Source organism: Podarcis melisellensis, assembly GCF_964234715.1.
Source record: "Podarcis melisellensis genome assembly, chromosome: 8".
In the NCBI taxonomy this organism is placed as follows: domain Eukaryota; kingdom Metazoa; phylum Chordata; class Lepidosauria; order Squamata; family Lacertidae; genus Podarcis; species Podarcis melisellensis.
The window spans coordinates 29,889,803-29,908,998 of record NC_138540.1 but is presented as its reverse complement, the minus strand read 5'-3'; the positions used below and the strand labels follow the sequence as shown (position 1 = coordinate 29,908,998).

At 48.9% G+C, this 19,196-nt stretch overlaps 1 protein-coding gene across 2 annotated transcripts in view; it reads left to right on the top strand.

The window, feature by feature from the left end:
* The window catches only part of STARD8 (StAR related lipid transfer domain containing 8), a 67,947-nt gene that overhangs the window by 2,296 nt on the left and 46,455 nt on the right, over positions 1-19,196 (top strand). Inside the window, exon 2 of one of the 2 annotated variants that reach the window (XM_081922623.1) lies at positions 2,176-2,209. In XM_081922623.1, coding sequence (XP_081778749.1) covers positions 2,176-2,209 — 34 coding nt within the window. Of the gene's footprint in view, positions 1-2,175; positions 2,210-10,322; positions 11,336-19,196 lie in introns of those variants that run through there. The other variant, XM_081922622.1, reaches the window with a different exon arrangement.

Here is a 19,196-nt window from a genome sequence, read left to right as displayed (position 1 = left end):
CTTGCGCCCCCCCCAAAAGATTTCTTACTTCAATTTTCAAAAACAGGTGTCTTGTAGAAATGATAAATTTGTTCAAAATATAAATAAAAGCAAATCAGAAATTCATAAGATTTAACAAAAATAATCTGTATAAAACTGTGCCCCTCAAAGTGGTCTGCACCCTAGGCAGCTGCTTAGCTGGCTTAAGGATAGCAGAGGCCCTGCTTCTGTGCGTGAAATGCAAGTGCCCAATGTACTTTACATTGTCCCCAATGTAAAGATTCACCTGCTGGACACGATCAGCTCAAGCTGCAATCCCAGGCACACCTGCTTGCTGCAAGTCCCTCTAGTATTTTTATCTGAAGAAGTGGTATCTGAAGAAGTGTGCATGCACACGAAAGCTTATACCTAGAACAAACTTAGTTGGTCTCTAAGGTGCTACTGGACAATTTGTTTAGTATTTTTATTGTCATTACAGTGGTACCTCAGGTTATGTACTTAATTTGTTCCAGAGGTCCATACTTAACCTGAAACTGTTCTTAACCTGAAGCACCACTTTAGCTAATGGGGCCTCCTGCTGCTGCCGTGCTGCCGGAGCCTGGTTTCTGTTCTTATCCTGAAGCAAAGTTCATAACCTGAAGCACTATTTCTGGCTTAGTGGAGTGTGTAACCTGAAGCCTATGTAACATGAAGCGTATGTAACCCAAAGTACCACTGTACTAATTACCTGCCCTTTGCCCTAAGGTCCCGTCATGGGATGCAACATTGAAACACAAAATTTAAATCTATAAATCAGTTTGTGCACATGTTCGTCCAGGGGCCCATGCTCCAATATATTTTAAGCACCTGGGCATGTCCCTGGAAAATGTAATCTCTTTGTCAAGAGTTAAATAGTGTGCCAGGGTCCCTGTCCTCCTCACATACTAAGGGAGAAGAGAGAGAAATAGAAGAAACAGAAGAGGGAGAGCCCAGGGGCTGTCATGTTGGAGGAGGCAACTGTGGAGTGTTGCACGAGATGTCAGAGGGCAGGAATGTCTGTGGGAAATTTATCCCATTTGCTGGAGAGAGAAATCCACCCAAGCCAAATCGCAGTCCATAGGAGCAAAGCTCATTGGGCTGGGGAGAGGCTGCCCCTAACTAAGGTCACTTGCATTTAATATTCCTCGTACACCCTCTGTAGGAGGCCTCCCTAGAGTCTCAAGGGACCTTGGAGAAGAAGTTTAGGAATGTCCCATTCTCATGAATTTCACTTTCCCACAGGCCGTTGGGGACCCTCTTTCCTGTCTCAAGCTCAGGGGCTTAAGGAAGAGGCACTGGGACACTGGCCTCTAGCTGTTGTGAATCAGTAGGTTTTTTTTTTAAAAAAAGGGGGGGGATAGAAGACTCAAGGGCAGGTCTAGAAAAACTCAGAAATCAGCCCAGCTTTGAGAGTTTCAACCAGGTGGAACGCACAGCATGCTGTGGGAGACGGGACTTGCTCCAGTCTCCAGCAAGCTCTTTCAGCTTCTACAGAAGTCTTTGCCACCCTGATATACACCTCCAGATGTTTTGAACTCCCATCTGCCTTATCCAGCACTGCCATTCCAACTGGGGCTCACGGAACATCTGCTCCGAAAGGTCTGAAGCCTGTGATCCTGTGTCTGTTGAGCTGAGAACCTACGAGAGTCAACTTGGTGAGCTACCCAGACCAGGACTTTAATTGGACTTGGAGCTGCGTGTGATGAAAGTGTATTCAGTAGCCCAGTTTCAAAACGGTTCCTTCCAATTGCTTATTTCCCCTGTTCTTCGATGGCCCTTTTGCAGTCCTGAGTTTTCAGTAGGGCAAGCGAAGGTCGCTATGAACCTGCTCCTGATTAGGGAGATGGCGGAGGCTCTTCCTCATCATATATATTTAACTGACCTTTCTACACAAATAGCCCAACCATTGTTTTGGATCTATTATTACCCAAAGGCACTACCATTAGCCACTGGTGTCACCCCTGCTCACCCCCCCCCCAAATACTGCATCATGGTCAGGATCATTTTAAAAAATCCTCTTTGTAAAACTAGCTCTGGAAATTTGGTTGGGATCTTTGTCCATGGCCAAGGTTCCCAAGAATAAGACTGCCAGGGGTTTCAAAGGTTTGCATGGGATGTATATAGAGAGGTGTGTGGGTTGAATAACTAACCTTTATTGTTGTGTGTTATTTTTTTCAGTGTTTCACATCACTGGACCGGAGGAGGGACGTGGGTGAGTTGCAGTGACCTCTGTCTTCATTTAGTCTTTCATTTGTTGCTGGGACATTTGTTGCATACCACAGGCAGAATACACTAAATTTTATGCATCCCAGAGAACCCAGATCAGGGCTGTGCGAGCCCCGGTGCCCTAATCAATCAATCAATCAATCAATCATTTATTGTGTTTGACTAAAAGCCATGACAAATTCAATCATAGATCCAGCAAGTCAGTTAAAACCCGCACTTGCCATTCCTCCCCCTTTTCTTCTTCTTCTTCTTCTTAACTGTTTAAACCAATTCATGAACCAAGAATTTATACATTGACCACTAATAATGAAACATAAGTTGTAGATGTTTTTCCACATTTATTATGCTATTTTTGTTATATACGACACTTGGCATACTTATTTGTATAACATTATTCTTGTTTATAAAACCCAATAAAAAAAACCTAAACACTAAAACTAAAAGTAATCCAGAGATATACATCCATTTCCAATCAGTCAAATTAATGAATCGCCTGCACCATGGTAGTCAAGTCTGCCCCTGCCCAGATTCAGGGTCAAGAAAAGCTGCAGCGCCAAATAGCACGTTGTAACATCCGTTTGATTATTCTGTACAATTTACTTAACTTCCAATATCCCTGGAGGAGGGCCCAAAAGTCACGTGGGGAGTGAATAAAAAAGTGGTGGGATGAGGAATCCTGAGGGAATCCAAAGGGTGAGGGGGCTAAAATGCCAAAGGCATTTTAACTTTGACTTTGACTTTTGACTTTGATGAAAGCTGTCCATGCTATACTCCTAGCGGTTGTCAAGTCCCCACTGACTTCTGAGGTGTTTTTCCTCAATGTCATAAGGACTAGAAACCTGTTGAATTAAAATAGATTGGCAGTTCCATGACAGTACTGAATTCTGTGCTTGGTGCCAATTTCCCTGATGGCATGTGGCATGGCACTGTCAGGGAAGGGAGCCCAATTTTTCCTCATCTGCGGAGTGCGTGGTCACTCGTTGCTCTGTATTTCGGTGATGTTGTATGTGTCTTGTTGAGAAAGAGAAAGAAAGGGATCTAGTTACACCAAAGTATATACAGATTTTTTTTGCAAATGCTTTATTTACACCCGACCCTTGGACTCCTGAATAGCTTCTCTTACGTAGGAACTCGACCTTGCAGTATGGCATGTATATTGAAATGTCAAGTTCTGAAATGTTCTGTTTTGTGAATGAGAGAAGAGTGCAGCAAATAAAAATACATCCACATACTTAAAACTAATAAGAAAAGAAGTATTTTATTTTGAAACCAGTATTTCAAAGCATCCCTTCTCCCTCTCCCGTTACAGAGAGTTTGCTGATTTCTTCACACTAAGCTCCCTGCATGCAAGCTTTGCAAGGTTGTTGTAACAGACAGGCAGGATGATCTGAGAGTCTGCATTGCTTCCCCCGCTCAAAGCCGTCCTCCTCTGCAATCAGCCATTTCGTAGTGAAAGATACAATTGGTGTCTGTTAATCAGAACATCGGGACGCGGGTGGCGCTGTGGGTTAAACCACAGAGCCTAGGACTTGCCAATCAGAAGGTCAGTGGTTCAAATCCCCGCGACGGGGTGAGCTCCTGTTGCTCGGTCCCCGCTCCTGCCAACCTAGCAGTTCGAAAGCACGTCAAAGTACAAGTAGATAAATAGGTACCGCTCCAGCAGGAAGGTAAACAGCATTTCTGTGCACTGCTCTGGTTCACCAGAAGTGGCTTAGTCATGCTGGCCACATGACCCAGAAGCTGTATGCCGGCTCCCTCGGTCAATAAAGCGAGATGAGCGCCACAACCCCAGAGTTGGCCACGACTGGACCTAATGGTCAGGGGTCCATTTACCTTTAATCAGAACATCAGACATGAGTATATTCACTTACACGAGGCTCCCAAAATTTGGGGTGTCAGAGAGAAGGACTGGAGGCCCTTGTTGCCTTTCCATATTTGGGTCTGAGTTCATTTCAGCCAGCTTGCAAATAGCCACTGGCCTGGTTGTCTGTGGCAAGTAGGAATCGCAGCTGAAGTCTCAATAGCAGCGACACACAACAGGGTTCATGAAACTGCCTCCATGCCTCTTCTCATTTCCCTCTTTGGACATCTGCAATGCCCTGGTGGGTGTTGGTGAGCTGCTTTGCAGAGCAGATGACGCTGTGAAAACCTGGCTGCTTTCCCCAGAAGAGGGCACTATTTCTCCACCCTCCTCGGCCCCTTTCTCACCCGTGGCAGGCCATGACCTCCTAACCTGCCTAACGCAGTTCCCATTCAGGTCCAAAGGCTGCTCTCTTCTACAGTCTCCTTCCTCTCACTTCTCTCTGGTGACGCTAACCATCATCATCATCATCCGTGAATCAAGTCAGGCCTCTTTAGGGAAGGAGTTTCAAAGCAGCAAGTGCTACAGCTGAGAAGGCTAAAGCATCCATAAGGTAAAGGTAAAGGGACCCCTGACTGTTAGGTCCAGTCGCAGACGACTCTGGGGTTGCGGCGCTCATCTCACTTTATTGGCCAAGGGAGCTAGCGTACAGCTTCCGGGGCATGTGGCCAGCATGACTAAGTCGCTTCTGGTGAACCAGAGCAGCGCACGGAAACGCCGTTTACCTTCCCGCCACAGCAGTACCTATTTATCTACTTGCACTTTGACATGCTTTTGAACTGCTAGGTTGGCAGGAGCAGGGACCGAGCAACGGGAGCTCACCACGCTGCAGGGATTCGAACCGCAGACCTTCTGATTGGCAAGCCCTAGGCTCTGTAGTTTAGACCACAGTACCATCCGCGTCCCTCATAAAGCATCTATATCCCAGAGAATTGTACTCCTCCCTTTCCAAAGAGAGAGAATGAAGAGGGGGGCAGGAGCATAGATAGCTGCTCTAGCACCCGGAGCAGAGGAGGCAGGGCGATCCATGCATGGGGGCGGCACAACGAGCTGCCCACAGAGACCGCCTGGCAGATGCAAGCCCCACGCTGCTGTTTTGGGCAGCACGGGGCCCTGAGCCACCACGTCACTCCCAGGAGAGATGCGTAGCTTGGGTGTTCTGCAGGCCAGGCCCCACAGTAAGTGCCACCCCCTGCGGTGTGTCATTTTGTCACCCCCTTCATGGATGACACCTGGGGCAAACTGCACTCGCCCCTTCCTATGCTCCTGAGGAGGCGAGGTAATGTATCTGCTTGGACCTTTGAAACAGCCTTTGGCTGGGGGTGACAACAAGGTGCTTTCCATGTGTTTTTTAGACTCCCAACAGGCCCCAGCCAGGAATGGTCAATGGCCAGGGATGAGGGGGGAATTGTTGTTCAATGATACCTCCAGGTCACTAGGTTGGTCACACAGAAGCACAAACACATCCACACATCTAAAAAAAAATGTTCAGGGGTACTTTCATTTTGACTCCAGGAAATCACCATTTTATAGTTCAAATCGGGAAAAATAGATACAGTAAATGGACACAAGTACAAAGATTCACAAAAATTTTAGGGGTATACGCACCCCTGCGTACCCCCAGGGAAAAAAGCACTCACACATCTTTGACATTTTACCACTGCAACTCTGTGGACACAGATGACAGCAGAATGCTGTTAATAGTTTTGTTGGGGGGAACAGACCAGCTCCAAAGTCTGGCTTTCAGATACACAGAAAAAATATTAAATCTATTATGTGTGAGCATTCTGTACGTGGGAGCGTTCGTTGTGGCCTGTTTAATTGCTCCATGAAAGTGAGACCTAGAGATCTTATTTATTTATTATTATTACAATCACAGACAACAAAGTGCAATCTAACAAAGGGTTTGGAAGAGAGACTGGGCGCCCTTAAATGATTGATAGGTGAGGCTCAGGAGGTGGGGGTTAGACTAGATGACACTTGGGATCCCTTCCAACTTACTGTTCCGTGATTCGATGATAAGGAAGTGGTTCTTTCTTGCTGTGTACTGAAAAGCTCAGCAATTTACTGGAATTGAAAATAAAAACTAAAACTGATTTGGTTTGCAAATACTCTCACACACAAACAAGAGTGATCAGAGGGAATCTCCCGTCTTGGTTCATTTCTGCAGTCAAACTTGTGATCTCTGCCTCTGAGTCATTCTGGGGTGCTTCACGCCCGGCATCCTTGCTGAAAATAAACCTTCCAGCACCAGCCTTGTCTGCCCTCAAGAAAAGCAAAAAAACCACCAACACCCCAATCTTGGCTAGACAGCTTTCCCCCACTGCGTCTGGACAAGGTTTACAGGATCTGTCCCAAGCTTGACTATTTAGATCTGGACTTTCTGTCCTACTGACTCTGGGCTATAGCTGGGGGTGCAGTGGGGCTCCATCCTGCCTATATTGGACAACTTGGAGAGTTTTGCATTTTAGGAGCCAAGAGACTCTACAGAGTTTCTTTGAGTTCTGATGGCGAAGGGGAAATCAGTGGCTGTTTTTTCCTCATCTTCCAGGGTATCGCTTTCAAATCTTGGCTGCTTCTCGTCTCCCCAAAGCTCTTTGCAGTTTCCCTCTTACCAGTCCTCACCACACTCTGTCTTCTGTGATATCATTGCACCTTTGGGAGCTGAAGGGAACCCATCAAGACTGTTTCCTTTTTGATCCTTCTCCACAAGAGCTTACATTAGATAGCACTGGAGGTGGTGAAGGGCAGTGGCAAAAGTTCATTTCATTCTATAAAGCCACCAAGGTCCCTTTCTAATAAAAAATACACCAGAGGCTCTCTGGTTTGTGAATCGTATTACATTTGTCGCTCATCTTTCTTCCATCATGGAACCCAGAAGCAGTGCATGTGGTTCCTATCCATAGGAAGAGGCTGCTGGATCAAGCCAATGGCCCATCTAATCCAGCATCCTGTTCTCACAGTGGCTGAACAGTTGCCTGTGGGAAACCAGCAAGGAGGACATGACAACAAGAGGCCTCTCCTCTCCTGTGGTTTCCAGCAACGGATATTCAGAAGCATTTCTGGCTCCAGTTGTGGAGGCAGAGCAAAGTCATTATGGTCAGTAGCCATCAAGATAGCCTTCTCTTCCATAAATTTGTCTAATCTTCTTTTAAAGCCACCAAGGTTGGTGGCCATTACTTCCTCCCCACAAAGAGGGCTGGGAAAGTTCCCCATCAGAAATCCTGAAGGAGTTGCCAATCAGTGTGGACAACCCTAAGACAAGTGGACTAATGGTTGAACTCAAGAAAAGGAGAAAATTTCCAGAGGACTCTTTCCAGAGGAATTCTTTCAGGAAGTTTTAAGTCAACTAGCGCTTTTCAGAGTTACTGTAGTTGTCAGACGTGGCCTTACTATGAAGCATAGGGACACGGCTGGATCTGTGGTCTAAACCACTGAGCCTCTTGGGCGTGCCGATCAGAAGGCAGTTTGAATCCCCACGACGTAGTGAGCTCCCATTGCTCTGTCCCAGCTCCTGCCAACCTAGCAGTTCAAAAGCACACCAGTACAAGTAGATAATTAGGTAACACTGCGGCAGGAAGGTAAACGGCATTTCCATGCACTCTGGCTTCCGTCAGTGTTCTGTTGCACCTGAAGTGGTTTAGTCATGCTGGCCACATGACCCGGAAAGCTGTCTGTGGACAAATGCCGGCTTCCTCGGCCTGAAAACGAGATGAGTGCTGCAACCCCATAGTCGCCTTTGACTGGACTTAACCATCCAGGGGTCCTTTACCTTTACCTTACTATGTGGCATGTTGAAGTGGTGAATCTGTGAGTGCGCTTACATGGGCATTTGGGCTGCGGCCCACAGGAAACTGTCTGGAATAAGTCCAACTTAAAGCGTCAAAGTTCATTCTGCTCCATGGTGGATTGGGTCCTGCCTCGACCAGCGTCTGGCGGAGATATAGGAGCACTTGGATTTCCCACCTAAGTTTCGGGAAGGTCTTTGGCCATCTTGATATGAACAAATTCACAAGGCAGGGATACGTCACGGCACTCCGCATGACCGTAAAAATAAAATGCAAGCTTTTTAAAATGTGTGACTTAAACTTCAAACTTTCCAGCGTGCGGTTACAGGAAAACTCTTGCGTTGAAATAAGAAGTGCAGTCAGACAGTTACACAACATCTCCTTTCTTCTCCTCTTGGGAGAGTCTGAATTTTCATGCCTTCCCCAGCTGTGAAAGTTTCCACTCGCCTCTGAAGCCCTCCCTGCCCCCCCCCACCAGCGATGATTTCCGGCCCCAGAATAGTCACCCAGCTCTAGGAAGGCCTCCTGCTTGCTTGAGCGTCCCGACAGAAGCTTTGAGCACAGCGACCCTTGATGGTTTGCGGAGGGGCATGCATTCAAAATCTGGACCGCAGGCAGATGTCAAAAGCGCCTCACATTCTCTAGCCATACCAACTCTGCCCACATTTTGCAACGGGTATGAATTATACGCATGGAACATTTGTGCCTGGGTTGATTTATAGAGCTTCTGCAACCAGGGAGGGGAAGGCAAGAAAACTTAGCATTCCTCACTCAGAGGCAGTGAATACCATAGAATTATAAAGTGTTAGGGTTGGAAGAGACACCAGAGCTCATCTAGTCTAACCTGCTGCAACCTAGGGCGAGGGTTACTGGAAACTACAGGAGGGGAGAGTGTTGCTCTTGTGCTCAGGTCCTGCTTGGAAATTTCGCTTTGGGAAATCTGGCTGACACTGTGAGAAGAGGATGCTGGACTAGATGGGCTCCCCTTTGGCCTGATCCAGCAAGGGGTCTTTTTAGGTTTTTAACGGAATCTCCTTCTCCACCATTGGAGGAATTCTAATTTAATCTTCCTGGTACTGGACGGCTTTCCTCCCCCGCTACAAAATCATGAAAACAGATTTTGTCCATGACTGTGAAATACACACAACTGGATCACAAAGTGCTCATCTGTGTACCGTGTGGACGCAGGGATCGCCTTTGCAGCACATTCACAATCCCTGGAGGAGGAGGAGGAACTGTAAGAAGGTGGCAGTTTGGGGGGGGGCTGAGGTCTCCTGGGGTTTCCTGGCTCAGGTGCTGTACTTGTCACATGAGTTAACTCTCCCCTGAAGGAAGAAAAGCTCCCCCCCCCCAAAAGGCAGCACGAACCAGCTCCAATCTTCTTGTTGTTCAGCACTTTGGAAAATAGCTTCCAGAGTCCTAAGCAAGGCAGGAAATCCACTGCAGGCTCCAAACATCCTCTTGAGGATTAAGAGGAAGTTTTGGTGTGCAAGGCAGGAGAAAGGGGCAGGCAGGACTTAACCCTTTCCAAGCCCATCCCTTCTCGCCTATAAATACTCTCCCTCTACCATCACCATTTTAAAAACCATGCTCTGAAACTAAAAGTGGCTCTTGTTGAGGTGGGAATGGCACTGGGGAAAAGTGAAGTGTGTGAGGGATGGGTGGGTGGGTGGGTGAAGCATCCCTCTTTTATGCCAACCCTTCCCCATTAGTGCCTCCCCCTCCCCACATCGCAGTTATCCTTGCAGATGTGTATTGGTGAACATGTACCACTCCCGCAAAGAACACAGACTGAACATAGACCAGCATGCCTGAAGTTTTGCCTCTTCTCCCATTTGACACTCACAACAGCCCTGTAAGGTAGGTTGGCTGAGGAAGAGTAACTGGCCCAAAGTAACCCAAATAGGAATTTGAAGCTGGGTCCCCTCTGTCCTAGCCTGATGCTCTAACCACTTCATCCTGTTGGTCTAGTAACAGCAACTTAGAGCAGCTTCCAACCAAGCACAGATGAGAAACAACAGCCTGCATACTAAGAGCCAACAGATTAAAGCCAACAATTGTAAAAGCAGCAATGGAAATATATATATATTTTTAATAGCAGCACAGCTAAATATTAAAAGCCTGTGGAAAGAAAAGTCAAGAGAAAGGAGACTGGGCCAAAGTGGCAGGTCCAGGGCCTCAGTGGTGGTGGCCCCACCATCATGAAAGCCCCACCCCTTCTTTTCATTGCCTGAACCGGTTGTGCCATTGGCCCTCCTGAGCAGAGGATGGATGGATGGATGACGTTTACTTACAGTATATGCTGCATTCCCACAAAGCAGCTTACAGCAAAATTCAAAACATTGGAACTACAGAGTATTAGTAAGTTCAAAAATTTGGCAAACACTATTGCAAAAACAAAACTAAATAGGTTTAAGTATATAAATACAATGCAAAACAAGTGTTATTCGTTTCTGGCACTGGTCCGGATGCACACTATTAGCCTGGCTTAAATGCAGTTCAGAGATGGGTCATCTTTCCATGCTAGAGGACATTCAGCTGACTCCCGCAGATGTACTCCACAGGAGGCTGACAGCAGCAAGAGGCAAATGCCAGGGAAGGCAAAGGATGGCAAGGCTCTCCGCCAGCCTCCTGCAAGTACCAAATGCTGGTGCAGGTCTTACTGGGATGGTTTGGGAGCAAATGGACCCAGGGCCATTCAGAGCTTTAAAGGCAGAGAGAACAGCACTTCACTGAGCCTGGGGAGAAGCAGGAAGGCGAAGAAGCTGCAACCAGATGCCAGCGGTTTAGTGCCACGCTAAATGTCTCAGCGCTGCCGTTTGACCAACTGAAGTTTCCTGAGCAGTTTTCAAAGGAGGCCTCCGCATGGACAGCAACGAAAGGCAGCCAGGACATCATGGGGGTTCTGAGACGCATTTCGTACCTGCAAAGCAGCATCAGTCTGGAAGTGGCCTAAGCGCCCCCCTCCCTGTCTGGCCTCACCTGTTGGACGGCAACCCTGCCATCCACGGAGCAGCTGGGCAGATGCTCGGAAAGGGGCCAGGGCTGCCCCCTAGTGGCGTTTCCGAGAAGGCTCTTCGAAGCCGGATTCCCCGACGTGGCGCCTTGCTGGAGTCTTTGGCGCCCGGTCGTGGGAGGAAGAGCCTTGAAAGCGGAGTTGCCCCGTCCCTACCGGTGCCTTTCCTCTCCCTTCCGAGGCCGGGGGAGCCCCAGCGGGTTCTGCTTTCCCGGCGAGGGCGTGGTCGTCGAGGAGGAGCCTGCCCGGCCCTGGATCTCCCTCGCCTAGGCGGCGCAGAGGCGCAAAGGCTCAGACGGAGGATGGAGCGGCCGGGCGCAGCGAAAGGCTCCCGACGGCGCGCCCTGTCCGGCGGCGGAGGCAGGACCTGCGGGCGTTCCTTCTCGCGGCTGCTGCGGGCGCGCAAAGCAGGCGTCGGGAGTGGTGGAGGGTCCCGGGGGAAGCCAGGTAAGCACCCGTCCGCTCGCGGTCCAGGATTCGGCCCCTTTCAGCCTCTGCTTTTCCCGCTGCTCTGTCTTTGGTCCCGCTTTACTGATTTACTTGCTCCATTGCTTTTACAGGTACTTTAATTTGAGTTTATTTGCTTTCTTGCATTTCCTAATGATTTCTTGCATGTCTCTCCCACCTTCTGTTCTCCAAGCATAGGAGCCAACTCCTAGGGTCCGAGGTCCCTTCGGTCCCCCTCCCCATTTTTTTAAAGCGTCCAGCCCCCTCCTCCCCAGTTGACGGGCATTGCCATTCAAATGATGAGCCTGCCCCGAATCATGTGATTGATTATGCGGGGGCGGGGCTCACCTGCCACCCCCATTTATTTTATTCAGTTGGCACCCCTACCTCCAAGGATCTCGAGGCGGCCTACGTGGTTCTCCCCCACCTCGTTTAATCCTACCCTGTTAGGTAGGTTAGACTAAGAAACTGACTTGTCCAAGCAGTGGCGGACTTTGGGTTTTCAATTTTCAGCAGTGCCCTGTGCGATGCCAATATTCAGCCACATCCTGCCTCTTGCCTTGCCTTCTAAGTCATTGTTTTGGTGTCCACTGAGGCACCTTCTTGGCTCTGCAAGCCCGGTGTGGGCAAACCAGTCACACTCCCCTAAATCTGCCTCTGGCCTAAGGTCACCCAGTGAGCTTCATGGAGAAGCGTGGGGATTTGAACCTTGGTCTCCTTGACTTTTTATGGTCGAGGGGACCAGGGTGCCTCTTTATAGGGAGCTGGTCGGTAGGTGGGACACAGTTCTCCAGGCAGCAGAGGCTGTTGAATAAGGACTTCAGACAGAAGCCACCTTGGGGAATGCTTGGCTGCTGAAACAGCTCCCTGCAAGGTGAAAGCCAGCAGCTCAGGGAGAGAGGCTGGAAGCCAACTCTCAGTTACTTGCAGAGAGCTGGAAGTTTTTATCTATGAACACAGAGAGTATTAAAAAAACACAACCATCTGAGTTCCGAAGCACTACCTTCCATTCCATTCTGTTCCATCTCCCAGGAAGAGGTTCCTGGATTGCCAGTGCCTGTTGGTGTAGAAAGCTGGATGGACCAAAGGTCAGATTCAGTATAAGGCAGGCGTCTGAATCTGCATGCAGAGGAGAGGTTTGAGGTGGAGCAGGTCCCCTAATGGTGTCATAGCACTGGGAACTGACATAGAATCGTAGGATTGTAGAGCTTGAAGGGACCGCAAGGGACATCTAGACCAACCCCCTGCAATGAGGTTCAATAAGTTGGGTGTGGGGAGAGTGGCAGTTCTAGAAGGGAGGACCTCAGGGTCACAGGCAGCTTTGCAGTTTAGGACAAACCTAAGTTGGCCGCCACCCCATATGTGAAGAAGCTGCACCCCTGGTATGAATTACATTTCCTTCAGCTCCTCTGAAACCTTGTGTGAATGGTAAAGTGGGATTAATCTTCCTTGGGGCAGGAGCTCTTGCTGCAGATGTCCCTGTAGGAGAAGCCCCACGCGTAAGAACGACATCACACGCCAGCTTCTAACCGGGATTTGTGCCAGTGCTTACGCCTATGATGCCTGAGTCATCTCTTCAAGGGGAAGCCCTAATAAACTCCCTGGCAGAACTTCCCCAAATGAAGGCGTTTGCCAGCCTGCTGCCCCAAACTGCTTATGGCCATGGAAACCACACCCCTCAATCAATGCTCAGTAAAGACCGGATATAATCTGTCTCCCACTTTCTGCCAACTTTCTGCGAGCAAACTAGGGTGAGTGCTGAATAAAGGCATCATATGGGGGAAGCCTGGGTCCCTGATAACTCACTTGGTAGAGCATAAGACTCAGGCTTGTGGGTTCGAGACCCACGTTGGGCAAAAGATTCCTCCATTGCAGGGGATTGGAACTAGATGACCCTCGTGGTCCCTTCCTACGCTACAATTCTATGATTCTGTGCCACTGTCTTAGAACTGCCTACACAGTCTTTTTCCTCAAAGAAATCTGGGCGCTGTAATATACAAATCTCTCACTAATTCCCAGCAACCTTTAACAGACAACAAATTTAAGCTTGTTTAAATGTTAACCTTCTGCCACACATAGAAGACCCCAGGGAGAAGACTTGGCTGCCCCCCACCCCCAATTGCTTGAATTGTAGCCTTTTTCAGAGACCATTGTTAGAGAGCATTGTTTCAGTAAAAATGTCTGCTTCCTGTGCTACAATGCGGCATAGTTTTTGTTTGCTTGTTTTTAAATGCATCTTACCAAAAGTCACAGGGTTAAAACTGCAGGTGCTGGCATTTTTCTGTACAAAAGAAAAGCTGAAAGCTCTGGGAGGGCCCTGCTTTTATTCTATGTCTCACCCTGCTTTCCTTTCCCAGTGACTCCTGCCTGTAAAGTGAGGGGGCTCCTTTAAACTCCTGAACGTATGGATTAGCCCGGAATAAAGGGATCCTTCAGCTGCGCTCCTTGAATTGCAGGGGGTTGGACTAGATGACCCTTGGGTCCCCTCCATGATAAGATGAGTTGATGACAGTCAGGGGGGTGGTTCAGACTGAGGCGGTGGCTGCACACAGGAAGCTGTGATGCAAGCTAGCTAGTGTGGAGGCAAGTTCATTGTACAGTGGTACCTCGGGTTAAGAACTTAATTCGTTCTGGAGGTCCATTCTGAACCTGAAACTGTTCTTAACCTGAGGTACCACTTTAGCTAATGGGACCTCCCGCTGCCACCGCGCAATTTCTGTTCTCATCCTGAAGCAAAGTTCTTAACCTGAGGTACTATTTCTGGGTTAGCAGAGTCTGTAACCTAAAGCATCTGTAACCTGAGGTACCACTGTACAAGAAGCAGTAGATTCTTGTCTCCTAGTTTTGAACCCCCACTTCCGTCTCTGTGAAAAAGGGCCCCAGTCCTGTATCGGCTGACCTCCCTCTCCCTGTGTTGTGTCACACACTTGCCTGGGCGGTGATGTCGGCTGCCGTTCCCCAGTGCTGTGTTATGAGCTATTAATACCCCCCTGCGCGTGGGCCCGGCTCAATGCTGCCCATTCATCAGGCTGGCTGAGGCAAGCTGTTGGCATGTGGGCCTCCTCCCAGCCCCTCCTGCCAGGAGCACCACCAGCGGTTGATCTCCTTCAGGGCAGAGATAGAAGCGTGAGTGTTTCGCCCTCGGTCATGCTGGCCAGCTGCCTCTCCAGCGCCTCATTCAGTTTTGTACGTTTAGGGCCTGGGAAATATTTCCTGCTTCCAACCCCCGAGTTCTTTGGTTACTTGTTTGGATGAGGACAGGAAAGGAAAAGTCTTGAAAGCCTCACTGACTCCCAATGTTTCCCCTCTGGAATACAGAAGAATGGTCAGCGTGACCCGCCACACTCCAGATGTTTTGTCTGGGGGCTGATGGGAGTTGTAGTTCAAAGAGAAGCACCAGGTGGGCAAAGCCTGCCTTAGGCCTCGTGGCGCCCGTAAAATGCCCGTTAAGCCAGTGTGGCGTAATGGTTAAAGTGTCACACCTGGAAGAGATGAAGGATCTAATCCTCACCTAGCCACAAAGCTGTCTGGGTGTGACTTTGGGGGCCAGTTGCTGTCTCTCAGCCCAACCAACTTTGAAGGTTTGTTGTGGGAATTAAATGAGGAGATAGAGAAACACATATACCACCTTGAGTTCCTTGGTGAATAGGGCGGTGTACAAATGCAGTAGTAGTAGTAGTGAGTCCAGTGGCTACAAGGGGCTTGTCCACAGGTAGCTCAGTCAGTAAAGCATGAGACTCTTATTCTCAGAGTTGTGGGTTCAAGACCCATAGTGGGTGAAAAATTCCTGCATTGCAGGGGGTTGGACTAGATGACGCTCGTGGTCCCTTCTAATTCTATGTGTTTAATGTTAAAACGACTTGTGTCAATGACATTAATGCAATGCACTCTGCGTGGGGCTGCGCTTGGGCCTGGTCCAGAAGCTCCAGCTGGGGCAGAATGAAGCAGCCAGTCTGCTGATGGGGGCATCTGGCCAAGAACATGGGACACCATTCTTAAAACGGCAGCACCGGCTGCCCGTCTACTACTGAGCCTGGCTCAAGGTCCTTGTGTTAGTTTATAAAGCCCTGGACAAGAATACTGTAGCGACTGCCTGAACCCTTCTGTCCCGGCTCAGTTGCCAAGATCAGGAGCATCGCTGGTTGTTCCCCAAGGCTCAAGTGACAGCAATGAGAAGCCGAGCCTTTAGTGTCACCAGCCCAGGCCTGCGGAACTCTCTGCCAATAGAGAGATGCATTCTGTGCCAACTTTTTAACGCCTGCTGAAAAGTTTTCTGCCAGGTGTATGTTTGGCAATTAAGAGTACATCCTTCTGCAATGGTACCTTGATGTCTGTTTTAAACAAAAGGTCTTTCACACACACACACACACACACACACACACACACACACACACTACCTCCTAACTATGCTGTTGAAGAAAGGTACTCTATTTTATGGAAGAACATGCCCAGAGACCCATTACTGAATCTACAGCATTCACCATCCCCAATAGAAAAGTGGCTCCCCCTATTCCAGATGGAAGGCATTGTGTTTAGGTTCAAAGGGGCTTCATCACTGCCACTTTCCTGATGTAAATAGGCTGACGCCCCCAAACAGTTCATAGGGAAAAACCATATGTGCACCATGTATGCTTTGGGGAGGGGGCAAGATTCAAGCTGTCATGGAAACATGGGTGTAGCCAGAATTTTGTTGGGGGGGGGGTCAGAACCAACATGATTGGCCAGTTATTTAAGTAGTCCTATTGTTTTACTTGATCTAGGGCGCCCTGGTTGGAAACAGTGAAATAGTGCCCAGTCCCGATCTAGTTTGGGCTCCCCCACAAGCACATTTTTTGGGGGGTGGGGGCAGTAGTTGGGGGGTGATGGGGGGTAGGTCGAATCACAGTTGTCCCAAAGTCACTCCATGTTTTGCTCTTTCTCTCCCTGGCGAAAGCGGGCCTTGCAGATGGTCAGGCTGTGAGGCTTAATGTCCATTTGGGTTGTGTTGCAACAAAGCCAGCTATTTTCAAATGTATTTGCACAGACAATTCCAGCACCTTCGCCACAACCCTTTGGCTCACAAGCCTCCCACTTCCTCCCAAGGGGAGACACAACTGGGGCTCTCGCAACCCACTAAGGAAGTCCCCTGCCCCTGCCCCCTTCCCCCGCATTCCCTGGGAACGCCCGTCTCTGCTCACCTTTAGCATAAGGATCCGGTTGGAGGAACTGAAGCTTCATTTGAGAGATCAGTTCCTAAGGAGCCCCCGCTTTCTGTGGTGTTTGGAAATACGGGTTCAAGGAGGATGCTGGGGGCTGGATGTGGCTTTTTTTTGCCCAGTGGCAGAGGAGGAGGAGGAGATGGTGGGAAGGCAGGAAGAGGATGTGGCTGCATTGTTGTTAAGCAGCTGAGCTCAATGCAGGATTATGGTTAGGAAGCCACTGACACAGAGAGGTTGTTCCTGAGCATGCCAACCATGTGGCAGAGTTTCCGACACCTCTCGCTTCCTATGGAGACTTCAGTAGTGGGGAGCCTCCTTTCAATTCACTTCCCAGCTTTCAGTTCATTGACTTGGTTGGGTTTCACCACATCCAGCTGCATTACATGTGACACAGAATCCTTGAAATGTAGAGCTGGGAGGGACCCCAAGAGTCATCTAGTCTGACCCCCCTACAGCACAGGAATGAAGCAATATGTATATATTTACATGGCGAAATTTGTCGACTCTCTCAGTGCCATCCTGTGCACATCTAATGCAGTGAGCTCAAAGGGACTTGCCGTCTTGTAAATAATGTTGCATGCTTCCCCAAGGTTCGGTTCCCTTGGAGGGGAAGGACAAAGGAGACTGTGGTGTCTTGGGGTGTATGGTTTTCTTTACCCATACATCCAACCTGAGCATAGGATGGAGAGGCTCACAGAGTTAACACCCCAATAGATTAGCCTCCTCGTTCAGTTCCTAGGGAAGCTCTGAGTCCAGCACAGAACAAGAAAAGCCTCTGTGTCTCCAGCTTGCAGCACAATCCATCCCCCCCCCCCCACTTCTCTCTCATACCAACTCTTACAAACAGCTCCCCTTTCCCTCTTGACTGCTGGCATCCTGCCAGGTGAGGTGGGAAAAGACCCAGCCAATTTTCTCTATGGCAACAGAGGTAACTCTCTGGGCATGTAAATGGCAAGGACCTAACTAGTCACCTTTAGCAAAAACACGAGACTAGCTGGTTCAACAGCTTCTTCCACTAGATTCTAAACCTCACACAGTTTATTAATATTTTGAGAAAATTGAGAAATCTTATGTCAGCTTTTGGTTTTATCAGCATTTTGCCATGAAAATTGTGCATCATGTTTTGCGAGGGGCTTGAAGATTTTTGTTGAATAAGCAGTTTATAGCTCTTGTTGACAGGTTAAATAAGAAGAGTGCTGCTGGATGAAACCTACTCTGTCCAGCTTTCTGTGGTCTTCTCTTTAATCTGTACCATATTTTTTGACTTGCCTTTTTTGTGGGTACCCTACTTTATGGTGGAAAAGTTGGCTTAGAGTTGTTTCAACGACTGTGTGGTTTTGAAGAGGGAAGCATCGAAATGGGCTTGTGTGAAGACCCTGCGCTTCCTTCTAACCTTCTACTGGGTGGGGTGTCTTAGAGAAACCAAGGAGCTTTGAAATACTTTGTAACTTTTGCTGATGGCTTCGTTTTGGTCAGTGCTGGTGTGACAGGTCATCTGGGAGAGGGAACCGCCCCGTGTAATGGTTGGAAAGGGTGGTGCTCTTGGGAGGTTTCTCGGATTGCTCTTTGCCATTTGGCAGGTGAGAAAACACAGCTGCAGAGCTGGCAAGGGAGGCATCAGGGATCAAAGTCTTTCTGGGGTGTACACGATTAAACCGAGAGGGTCCCACACGAAGCAGTTGCGATTTATGGACCTTCGAATCCAGGCTTGTGCACATGTTTCAGATTAAGAGTGGGTTGCGTTGAAGGGATGGTTGTGTTCTCAGTCCTAAAGGGAATAATGGGTTTCATATTGTTGGGGCGTGAGTAATGGGGGAACAGGGGCAAAACTAACTAACACTTTTCATTAGGTAGCATTTGAGCTGGCAAATCTGGGTGAGAGAGTAGACTCTCTCTCTCTTTCTTACACACACAGATGTTTGCAGGTCAGAAAATAATAAAGTTGTTTATTGTAGGAAATGCATAACTTGGATGGATAAGGTTTCTAGGTATAGCCTAACTTTCTGACGTTGGAAGGAGCTTGTATAGCCCACACGGTCTTGCCCTTTGACAAAATGGAGAGCGCGGCCAGACTTGAGGAAGTCCGGAGGTTTGCAGAGGTGTGGAAAACCTGTTAGCCCCAAGCAGAGGGGTGCCAGAGGGAACGCAGCCCACACATTTGAAGGCAGGAGGGGTGTGCAAAACCCAGCCACCTTTTTTATTAATAGAGGCGGAAATGCTTGGATGTGGTCCACCTGGATCTTCAGGCAGCTTCTAGTCAAAGGTGATGCTTGATGGAAAGCAACCGCCCTCAGCTTCCACAGCTCTCTTCCCTAGCCGCTGCCACCCCCACAGTACTTGTGGCAGGTACTAAAGTATTTTGAGAAAGGGGCAGGGTGGGGTTCTGGAGCTGAGGGAAGAGGTGTCTTGTTTCGGGCCATAGGTGCTGAGTTGCCCCCAACATTGGGGGGGGGGCTGCCACGCGTGCATGACATCACACACGGTGCCCCCAACCTGGCCAAGCACACTCAGCTCAGGATTCCCTCCACTACCAACCACCTTCCTGAAAGGCGCCCTGGTGTGTCCTTTTGAGGATTGTCACAAAGTTGAAAATATTGGGGGGACTGCCCCCCTGGCCCTCCCAGATGACACCCCTGTTTGGGGCCAAAATGGCAGTGCTCTGG